The 12,186-nt window shown below is 42.0% G+C and overlaps 1 protein-coding gene across 1 annotated transcript in view; it reads right to left on the reverse strand.

The window, feature by feature from the left end:
• Positions 1-7,229: 7,229 nt before the first annotated feature.
• The window catches only part of LOC137414186 (prosaposin-like), a 95,773-nt gene continuing 90,816 nt past the window's right edge, over positions 7,230-12,186 (reverse strand). Inside the window, exon 13 of the mRNA XM_068099684.2 lies at positions 7,230-7,806. Within this exon, the coding sequence (XP_067955785.2) occupies positions 7,771-7,806 (36 nt within the window). The 3' untranslated portion in view covers positions 7,230-7,770. The remainder of the gene's footprint in view (positions 7,807-12,186) is intronic.

A 12,186-nucleotide genomic window follows, 5' to 3' on the forward strand; every position in this document is an offset into this window, starting at 1 on the left:
GAAGCTGAAGGGAAAGGTGTATGCTGCAGGTGTGAGGGTGTGTGTGTGTGTGCAAAGAAGGCTGGAAAGGGTGGAAATGCGAATGATTCGGTGGATGTGCGGAGTATCGTTGAGAGAGAGGAAGACAAATGATGAATTGCGAAAGATGATGGAAATCGAGCCTGTGATTGATGCTGTAAAGAGGAACAGGTTGAGATGGTTTGATCATGCATTTAGGAAGGATAAAAATGACTGGTTGAGAAGAGTGATGGAAATGAATGTAGATTGAAGTAGAGGATGGACGGGGAAGACCAAGAAAGACTTGACTAAAGATGGTGGAAGTAGAAATGCGGGCAAAGGGGGTTAACAAGGAGAGATGCAGAAAATAGGGCAAAATGGAGAAGTTTGTCATGGGGACCGCAAGGCTAACCCCCACGCTAGCAGGGAAAATGGCCTTGAAAGGCATGTTGTTGTTGTTGTTGTTGTTGTTGTTGTTATCTGGCATGTGAAAATATCTGCTATTAATCTTGGGGTAAAATTATTAGGATTTCTCAAAGGAAATGGAAGTTATATCTTTGGAAAATTTTCAAAATTTGTAAGGGATCTTGCATGAGTCCAGCAAAACAATTTTTCAGTTTAATGGTTGTTGCATTTTGTAAAAAATATATATACAGACATATGTGGGTACAGACATATATTAGGGGTAAATTGACAATTTTCTGATTGGATTAAGATATGAACATATATATGGTTCAATGTAACCACAGTATAAAATAATATACAGATTTGGGACATTTTGTAAACTTTTGAATAATGAGAAAAGTCATAAAATTCATTTTATTTAGTGAATGTCAAGTTAATGGAAGTGTTTTGTTTGATTAAATTTGTTCAATTCGTGTTCAAATGATCAATGTTTATCACTAGTTAGGATAAATTAATGGAATGAATACTCCAAATTAATGGAATGAAATGTAAATCTTGAACCAGATGGAAAACTGGCCTCACTGAAGGAAGAGTGCAATTATGTGATATTTATATTATTTTTAATGAATGGTGTTGATGTTTTATAAGGTGGATGAAAAGGGAAGGAAACGGTGCCCTGGGGGCATGCACCTGTTACATATACATGCACCTGTTCCATAGCTACTATCTGTCCTTTGAATGTACTGTTACAGATGAGAAGTACAATGATATTGTAATCATTGCTGAAATGTCATAAATTTATTTTTCAGATTGTAGGTTATTTGAGGTCTAATGGGATTAATGTGTATGTTAGGAACATTTTGATAAGAAAGATGGATATATGGCATTACTAAAATAAACCAAGCAATTGAGAGTTCTTGGGTTAGTGGGATATAAATAAATGCATCTACAAGTTGATGGTTTATAAAAAATATTTTTAGTTCTGGATGATACTAAAACGATGAACAATGTTGACAATATACAAATAATGTGACTTGTTATTTTTGGGAAAACATGTTGTTTAAATAATTGGCTAAGTTAAAAAAAAATGAAGATGTTCTACAGAACTCTTATGATTTATTTATATGAATAACGGACTATTCCATGGCGAGAGAAAATGGTTGATATTAATAAAAAGGAGAGGAGGAAAATACAGATCTTGGCAACAGATTTGTAAAATAATGAATGTGAGATAATGAAAATAATGTGAAAGAAAATTGTTAAGGATGGGAAATTAAGGCCCATTGTATTTATTATTATTATTTTTTGTTTATTTGTTATAAAATAAATAAAAAAGGAGAGGTAATGATGATTTCAAGGAATTATGTGCTGAAAGTAATGTGAATCATATAATTATGTGTTTCAGACATTTTTTATTTTGTTGGAAGATTGATACGAAGGAGATCTGTGATAATTATGATAAGAACACATAAATGGTTAATTTTGGACTCTTGCTTTAATTTGATTTGCAAAAAGATTTGCTAATGCTTGGTTGAGCACCTGTGAATTACACGAGACATTTTGGAAGTAAAATATGAAAGTAAGGTTGAAGAAAGAAGACGAATTATTTAAAATTACAGTAAGATTGATTTCCTTCTCACCTTCTGTTGAGAGGACCACATGATTGTGCAAATGTGATGAAATACATGATAATGTGAGATTTCTGGGTGATTGAATTTTGGGTATTTTTTGTGAGGAAAAAGGGAATATATAATTTTGAAGATTTATTGAATACATTCATATGCACTTTGGTTATGCTGGAAACATGTACACCCCTGATTTAATATGTTTTGTTTGGGTGTTACACATGAAATATCTTTCAAATGTTCTAGGGGAACTTGTGAACCAATGTAAATTGTTATAAGGTTGGACATAATCGGGATATTGATTGCATTGTCAGTTATAATGTGTTAATTCTATGTTCTTAAAATGATTTGCTTGATCCAGTGTGTTGGAAAACAGGATCTGGTGTGGTTAAATGAAAGAGGAGAGTAACCCACCTGTAATAATCAAAAAGAGGCTTTGGAAGAGTTACTGGAGATTTTGATTAGTGAATTTGGCTGGCTCAAGATGAAATTATTATGGCATGCACCTCTAAAACATGGAAAGACAATTTCCTTTGGAAAATGGAAAATTGTGGTTCACCTACCCTTGCTGGAGTTTCAAGATGACCATTTGCCTGAACCACATTGTTATATGTGGGTTGAAAGCAACCACCTGTTTCAGTACACACCTGTTTTGGAGCTCACATCAACTGCCAAAGTTTCTTCTTCCATTGGCTGTTTCTGATGTGCATCACTCCTGATGTTCCAACATCACATCACGCTGCTGATTGCCAAAGGAGGGCGAGTCCTGGATGGAACTGCTGGACCGTGCTGGACACTGGGCCTTCATGGCTCTGCTGGCTGTTTATGGTGTGCATCATGGATCAATTGGACATCATGATCCTGGAGCCTTCATCGATGCACCTCCAGCTTTGGTCCTCACCTCACACAATTCTGCTGTTTGAGCTGGATTTGTGCAGCTCCTCACACTCTCTTCTTGAGAGGGCAGGTCAGACGAAACTGGACGACAGCCTTGGTGAATATCTGCTAATGCTTGTTGCAAGAATGGCAGTGATACTGCCTGCTGTGCAGGGCCGTTTTGTGATCTTTCCCATCCACAACCATATTGGTGATTCAACGTGCAATAGCTTGTGTGCTGCTGAAACATGGCAGATTGTGCATTGCAAGATACAGAGAAGATTGTGACCTGTAAGGATCACTCCTTGATGACAGGAGCACAGAGTTCCAGCGTTCATCCTGCTACAGAGGATCACTTGAAGGAAAGAGCTCTGCAACAGCCTGAACTCTCAATGACGGAGGGATTCAACAAGCAAGACGATGCCTAATAAGAAACGAACTTTTCCATCAGGATGGTGTATGCACGCCGTAGGTAGAGCAGGGTTAAAATTCTGAATGATTGTTCCTCAAAACAGGGTCAACCTGTGACAGATGACTAAATTGAACACTTCTATGTTGTGGTCCTGGATACAGGACCAGAGGAGAGATTTTGGAAGTGTAAATTTATGAAGCAAGCAACTTTTATGAGCCTCAACCCTTATTCCTTGTCTGCGGGTGTTTTTTTATGGTTTCCATGCAAAGCTTTGCGATCTCCCTGCAGTTGACAAGTTATCTCCGGCACTGCCCAGAATCGTGGCTCGAGGAGAGTAAAATTCTTAGTGGAGGCAATGGCGGAGCACATATTGCCATCAATGACTGACTAGGGCATGCCCGTACGTGGGTGCCCGTTCCTTGCCAAAAAAAACAAAAAACGCTACCCGTACGCTCTACCCCGCCCGTACGCCCGTACGCCCGTAAACAAAAAAAACAACGCTCTTCGCTTCCGCCCTTCGCTCTGACTGAATTGGGAGAAATAATGCGCATAAGAAATCGAGAAATTATTATTTTCTCCGGAAGAAATCGAATTACGAACCGTAATGGCGCACGCGCTCGGCTCGGCTCGCTCTCACATCGGCCACGCCTACGCAACAAAGCGTTCTGTGATTGGCTGCCGGAAGTGAAGTCTTCACTGTCCGGAAGGTCGCAAATCGCAGTTACGATGAATCGCAAATTAGTTTTAATTAGTTTTAAAACATAGTTTAACGGCAACATAGTTTTCCAACGTGAAATAAATGAATACGCTCTCAAATGTGCCGTCCGAGGCAGAGTCTGTTCGCCACGTTCGGCACACGTGATAGCTCGCTGCTCTCCGATTGGTTGAATCGTTTTTTGGACATAGCTCGGTAACTACTTCTCCGATTAATATGAAACCTTGAAAAGGCACATCCTCGGGTCCCCAGCAATATACCTGGCAAGTTTAAAGTATATCGGACCGGTAGTTGTCGAGAAACAGCGGTCACAGACAAACATACATACATACATACATACAAACATACAAACATACAAACATACACACAGAGATTACTGGAATTATAGATAGATGAAACATTATTACAAATAGGGGAATATGTATTTCTATCAAAATCTATCAAATTGATTGAATTGAACATCAAACCAAAGGTCTACCAAATTGGAGAAAAGGGTATTGTTTTCTTTTAATAATTAAATAATAATACAACTGGAGCCATAATGTCTACCGAGGCCCTTTGAAGTGATTTGCTGGGTTATCGAGGCTTACTTGCCAAAGCGCTTGGTAAACAAATGCTCATTATGACAAATTGTTTCAGCTCACGGTCTTAACAAACTACCATTGTTTCAATAAATTAGATGTAAATATTTGTCGGGTGTGTCCCCTCCCACTTTCGCCTGTGACTTCTGGGGGATGGTAGTTCCGAAGTCCATTCTCAATTTAATGTTACAACTAGGTTTTGAGAAAATTATGTATAGAACTAAAATTGTGTGCAGTATTGAGTATTAAAATAAAACTAAACTGAATAACGGTTCAGAAATAATAAAGTATAAAATCCATGTAGGCTAGCTCTCTCTCTCAGTAAAATCTTTTGTGGGATTGCAGTATGCTTTTGACTTATGAGGGAAAAGATGATTTGCAGATTGGAAAAGGATGTGATTGTCATAGCTACTGAGTGATTAAATAAGGACTTTCTTATTGTATATTTTCTAAATATTAAATCATAAATGTCCCTGCAATGGCACTATAAAACGTCGCTGCGACGTTTACGCATCGTTACGATTGCTTGGTGCCGAAGAGTCGAGCAGCACATTCTTCTCATTAAAGGATTTGTAAATGCAGATCTGCTCCCAGCAGGGAGCACCCTCATCCCAATATTTCACTTGACCAATCACATTGTATCCCCCGATCCTTGCGCCCTCCCACCCAAACTTTTACCCAACCAATCCGGCTGCTCTCCTCCCCTCTTCGCTCCTCCCCCCTCCTCTTGCTCCTCCCACTTGAAATGGTTTAAAAATCAGAACGAATGACCAAATAACCAGGATTAGCACTGGGTCTGTAGGATGTTGGTTTGCTGTACTTATGATTCTGTATGTTCATACTGTATATTAACTGTATTCTATGCATGTTACTGTATCCTTATGATTCTGTATGTTCATACTGTATGTTAACTGTATTCTATGCATGCTACTGTATCCTTATGATTCTGTATGTTTGCACTGTATGTTAACTGTACCCTATGCATGCTGGTGTTCGGTATGATATTTTCTTGCGCATCCCTACTGTACCAGGATTTTCACCCTGGACTTTGATCTAGGATTTGTTGTAAACCTTCCTTGTGTGTTTTTGTGAATTGTATCTTGCCCTCCTTGGTTTAATAAGGGTCATTGTTTTCTTGCTGTGTATTTTGAAGACAGAAAAAGTGTTGTCCTCCTCGGGAATTAAATTTGTGACTTTCTTCTGACAAATTGATGGACATTGAATTTCTTGGTTCATATATTACATACTACTGTAGGGAAAATATCCCCGACACTGTGCTCGAGCTTGGATTCGGCATTCTTCATACATGTCTCTCTACCCTGCTATTGATGTATTTTCCATCATTCCACTGTTCTAGCTCTTCCACAATTATATTTAAGATAAAAAAGAAAAAAGAAAAAAGAAAGAGGTCTTTGTAATCTCATGAGAAGTGTTTGATTTTCCCCACCAAATAGATTGCCTTAACCATAGGCAATCTTACTATAATTCACCAAATGTCCGTCTGTCCGTTTGAAGGTACCGCAAAAACGGCTGAACCGATTGCAACGATATTTTGGGTGGGTAATCCTGGGCTCTCCAGGAGTAAAATAGGCTATTTAATTTTTCCAATTTCAGCTTTGGTCTCCAGCATTCTCAGGTTTGGACTCCCGCATAATTCGCGTTCGCATAACGTTCATTGTGATGTCGTTTTCATGGGTGCCGCACAAACGGCTGCACCGATCGGACTTGGTGACCTCGGACAAAGACCTTTTATAAGGACACGGGTCGACTCCCTGCATGAGACAATTCCATCCCCCTCCCCGCCATCACTCCAACTCACAATCCCACGAGATATGCGGAAAGGACGACCCAAAACCAATTATCTTCTTTTCGATTCGTATATAAACATCATTAAAAGTAAATAATGACCTCGGCCAAAGTTCAAATGATGTGAATTTAATCTCTACATGAGAGAATTCCACATAGCTATTTGGGGGGTGTATACGCTAACAGATCGCTGTCTCCATCGATCTTGCCAAGGCTGTAACAGCTATCGGCTCAAAATCCTTTTAACTGTTGATTTGGTAGTTCTTACAATGAAGGAAACACGTATCGGGAGTACATACGACATCGGGAGTACTAACTGCACGCGTCTTCAGCATCAAGCTTAAATCTCTCATGGCAGATCTGAAGAGCGGAATGCTTGGAGAAGTGGTGGGCTACTTCGGCATGAAGGATCAGAAACATGGACTCCCACACTGCCACATCCTGCTGATACTTGTTCCCACACGACGTTATTTTCCCGGGTGCCGCACAAACGGCTGCACCGATCAAGATTTAACGGATGTTTATATAAATCGTTTAAAAGAAAAAAAAAGCCTTCCATTTCTGTTATTTAGCCTTTTCATTTGGGCCTCCCAATTGAAGCCCCGCCCACAGGGCAGGTACCGTTGCTAGTTTTAAAAATACACTTCATAGGATTCAAAAACTTCAAGAATAACAGAAGTTACAAGCCTGTGTGGCAAATTATACCAAGAAAGAACCCTGCATGTTCCTCGTTTAAAATAAATAAATAAACTTGCTTGCTTTCAATTGTGTGCGACCAAAACATGCAAAAGGTCAGTCATTATACATTTGGCTCATGATGTAGGAGTTTATTAGAATAACCTGTAAAGCAATTATTGGTGGATTAAACTAAAATGAAGTTGGAACCAGTTAAACAGCAAAATAAGATGGCATACAAACCAAAAATATTTGATGAACTCCAATTAAAGGATTTTTTGACAAACTGATAGCACAGAGACTGCCAAATAGAATATAGATAGCAAGCACATTTCAATCAGGACAAAAAAAAAAAATCACAAAAAATAATAATGCAACCATGTCAATCACCAAATGTCAGTTGTACTTGACACTGCAGTCCCGACACATTTGAAGGTAAAACTTTTATTACCACAGCAGTCACAACATAAGCAAATAATTACATCCACGTTACATGTTAGAAAAAATCCAGGTGATCAACAGAGTAGGGACAAAAAAGGTTCAAACAAACAAAGAAAAAAAAAATAATGATCAGAATCTACAATATCAGCAATGTGCTTTGCACACAGGAGGCAAGCATTGGAGGATAAGCATGCATGTGTTGGCAAAGGAAGGTCGACTACTGCTGGGATTACTTCATTACACCCACTTATGACGTTTGCAGAAATCCTCCGCCTGAAAAAAAAAAAAAAAATTTTATTACTTTTAATAAATAATAACAACAGCCAGAATAGGAAAGTTGGGTGGAAGTTGGAGGAACATGTTCTGAAGAGCTAGCCAAACAGATTGCCTGTGATTTACCTTGTAGGCCTGAACTATGGTGATATGCTTTGGGATTGAGCAATGCTTTTCCAAGGTTGCCATAGTTCAGTTATGGACATGCCGCAAAGAAAGCATTTTTGAAAACTAAACTCAAATCAAAATCAGAAAGCAGGACAGGCAAACACCAATACATATCAAACCCCGTGTGGTGAAAATGAAGAGGAAGAGCCTTCGTAGGCATCGGGCATATTGGATGCCTATTTAAGGGCGAGTGCTCGGTCAGCAAGGGGGTCAGTATCTTGTCTGCTGAATGATTTATGCAGAGATGAGCACTGGATCTTCTTGGTAAGAAGTGACTGGGATTCATGACTAATGTTTAAAATGCTTGACTTTGTTTTATTAGCTTTGTAAGACTGATGAAATTATTGCCTGTTGTGTCGGAGGCCAAAGATCGATTTGAATAAAGCCTCGTATCTTGGAGCGAGGTCTGGAAGCTTTTTCAATACAATTTATTTAAATGGTTTCTGAGACGTTCAAGGCCCATGGACAAGCTCATCAAGGTGGAACGCTTCTCCGGAGATCCCAACGCGAGTGGAAACCGCCGGCCAGCTGACCCACTGGCTTCACTCCTTGGGGCTCGTAAATAACGGTTGACCTTCAACGAAGCCAAGTGTAGCTACTCTGAGAACGATAGCTATTTTGGGCTACACAGTGTCCAGTGGGGAGATACGGCCCGATTCAGCACACCTTCAACCACGACTCGACCAAGCCCCTCCCGTCGATCGGGCGACTTTAAAGCGAGCAATGGGACTGTTTGCAAATTACACACCGTGGGTCCCAAGGTTCTCAGAGAAGATGTAGCCTCTTGTCGCATGCAAAACATTTCCGTTGACCTTGGCCGCTCAAACATCCTTTCAACAACTGAAGGATGACATAGCTGGCGCTGTTGTGACCTCCAGACAAGACGGTCCCTTTCGTGGTGGAGACATGCGTCAGATTGCGCAATAGCGGCCACACTGAATCGGGGGGCCGACCGGTGGCCTTCTTCTCACGAACCTTATCTGATAGTGAGAGGCGCCATTCCTCGATCGAAAAGGAGGCGTACGCTATAGTGGAGTTGGTCCGTAGCCTTGCGGCCGACGCCTTGTCTCAGCCGATCGGCTTCGGAATGACGATAGACGAGCTACGTACTATGCGCAATGCCCTTTGTCATCCGGGCATCGCCCGTATGGCACACTTCGTTCGGAGTAGAAACTAGCCTATCTCCAGACGATATTCACCATTTATGCAAGACGTGTCCGGTATGCGCAGACCTCAAGCCGAGTTTTTACAAGCCTCCAATGGGTACGTTGATCCATGCTGGAGGGCCGTGGGAGTGACTGAACATCGACTTCAGAGGGCCCTTGCCCAGCGGCGGCACGCATCGCTACCTTCTAACGGTAGTTGATGAGTCTTCACGAATCCAGTTTGCATTTCCGTGCTCAGACATGTCGTCTCTTACGGTAATCCGATGCCTTCGCCAGTTGTTCCTCATGTTCGGCTATCCAGCCTTCATACATAGCGACCGAGGAACGGCGTTCCTATCCCGGGAGATCAAGCAATTTCTCCTCGAGCGGGGAATTGCTTCTAGCCGCACCATGGCGTACAATCCCCAGGGGAACGGTTTAATTGAACGTTACAATATAATTATTTGGAGGGCAGTTACGATGGCTCTGCAAACCCGCGGCATGACTTTGAACATGCCGGAAGCATTACACGCCATCAGGTCTCTCCCATGTACCGCGACTAACGCCACTCCTCACGCGCGACTGTTGAAGCACCAATGTCGCAGCTCCAGCAGGCAGCCTCTGCCCTCGTGGCCAGCCGAGCCGGGTCCGGCTTTCCTGAAGCGAGCGGTCCGTCAGAGCAAATACGAACTCATGGACCAGGTGGAAATATTGGAAGCAAATCCAGAATACACGCATGTCTGTTTGACCAACGGTAGAGACAACCGTGCTGGTCCGGCATCTCACGCCTTGCAGAGAGGTTAACGGGCAGCCGTTTATATATATATATATATATATATATATACATATACATATATATACATACATACATACATACATATATATATATATATACATACATACATATATATATATATATATATACATACATACATATATATATATATATACATACATACATATATATATACATACATACATACATATATATATATATATACATACATACATATATATATACATACATACATATATATATATATATACATACATACATATATATATATACATACATACATATATATATATACATACATACATATATATATATACATACATACATATATATATATACATACATACATATATATATATATATATATATATATATATATACATACTGTTACGTGGTCCCCTCGGTGACAACCTGGTCTCGGTGACCCCCGGACCGTGAGAGGACCTTCGCCAGAAAGTAGTATTATATATGCGCTTTCGCAACGCAATCCCTATGAATTCCACCCAAGAGAAACTGATGTTCAATGATATATTTCCAGGGTAAGGATATCATACAATTTCAAGGATACAATCACGGATATATTCCCCGAGCAATCAACAACAAACAACCATCAACAATTCCCAATCCACAATCAATTCCCTATATGATTAAGATGGCCATCTTACATATGTGTGTCCCCTTTTTGGTACTCACGACCCCCTTTTGGTCTCTGCCCCTCACAATGTCTCTGGGCCCCTCCTGACCAAGATGATGGTCGGCGTCGCCGCACTCGGGCGGTTGAACGAACCCCGGGTGGACGTGTTTCCACCGGGCAGGTATCGTATCAGGCACCCCGGCTGCAGCCCCTCGTGGCCACGCGAAGCGGGTACGGTAAAGCAAGCCCAAAAGCCCCACGCCGCTTGCAACGCGTGTTAGGCCCCAACGTGCGACCCGTACGCGTCTTTTTAGTCGGTGCCGCGAACGGTGCCAGACGCGGGGTCGATGCACGGCCCCACGTCAACTTGACGTCTCCACCGGGTAGGTACACGTCCCGGTAACTCCTCTCGCCAGACGGGCTTCGGAACGCCGCTTTTCCACGCGGCGCAAGGTCGATCCCACCTTTCGTCGGAGCGGGGCGAGGAAGAAGAATACTCGTCGCTTTTCTTCCTCGTGTCTTTTCCTCTTCCGTTTCCGGTCACTTCCGTTTCCGGACACTTTTTCAGAAGGGCTCCTGACCCTCCAACCACAACAACCCTTAATCTACTACACATGGATAAACAAAGACCTGAATGGTAATTCACATACATTCACCTAAATATGTAACACTCCCCCCCTTCAAGAAAGAAAGTTTGAACCCAGCGAAAACTTTCTTTGCCGGCCAATTTGGAGAAACAAACCAGATAACTCAACCCCCCCCCACATTATCAGTTCCCCCCGGGCGCAGTTATCACTTAAAAATAAAGCAACCAAAATTTCACCACAACCCCCCCAGATTGCTCACTCTGGACTAAGCACCAGCAACGACATTGGCCCTGCCCTTTACATGTTCAATTTCCCGTTGGACTCCTGCCAAGCCAAACTCCATCTCATGACCCTCTGACTTTGACCGTCAGTGTCTTGTGAATGAAGGTTAAGGGGTTGATCAAAGATCCAAAGTTAAGCAACTCGATAGCACTTTTTCCGGGAGGCCAAGCCGAGTATTCACTACATGGATGCCTTTAGGAACGTGGAGTTCACGGTTAGTCCGTGCAGGAAAGTTCTCTACATGGGCGCCTTGAGGAACGTGGAGTTCACGGTTAGTCCGTGCATGAAAGTTCACTACATGGACGCCTTTAGGAACGGCGTTCACGGTTAATCCGTGTAGGAATCTTAGCTCGGCGGCTCCGCCGCATTCAGTGCTTCAACTTCTCAGAACTTCCCTAATAATTATGGTGGGACCACTTGTCCCTGTAGTCCCATGAATAGCGGTCTCCTTCTCGGCCACTACTTTGACAATCCTTCCTTCGGGAGCTGCTGTAACTCAGGGAGCCTCCATAATAATATTGATTGCGGCCACCACCAAAACTACCGCCCAGTTGTCCTCTCCTGTAGACCTCTCGACGCCTACGAAATGCCTTCCCTACTGTTATGGTCCGACCCTCCAAATCCTTGCCATTCCAATTCTTCTCTGCCTCTCTGGCGTCTTTTGTGCTGGCAAACGTGACAAAGCCGAACCCTCTTGACTGTTGCGTTTCCCTGTCTCTTACCAACCGCACTTCCCCCAGCGGCCCATATCTGTTGAAGACAGAGGTC

Source organism: Myxine glutinosa, chromosome 8 (genome assembly GCF_964187855.1).
Source record: "Myxine glutinosa chromosome 8, kmMyxGlut1.1, whole genome shotgun sequence".
NCBI lineage: Eukaryota > Metazoa > Chordata > Myxini > Myxiniformes > Myxinidae > Myxine > Myxine glutinosa.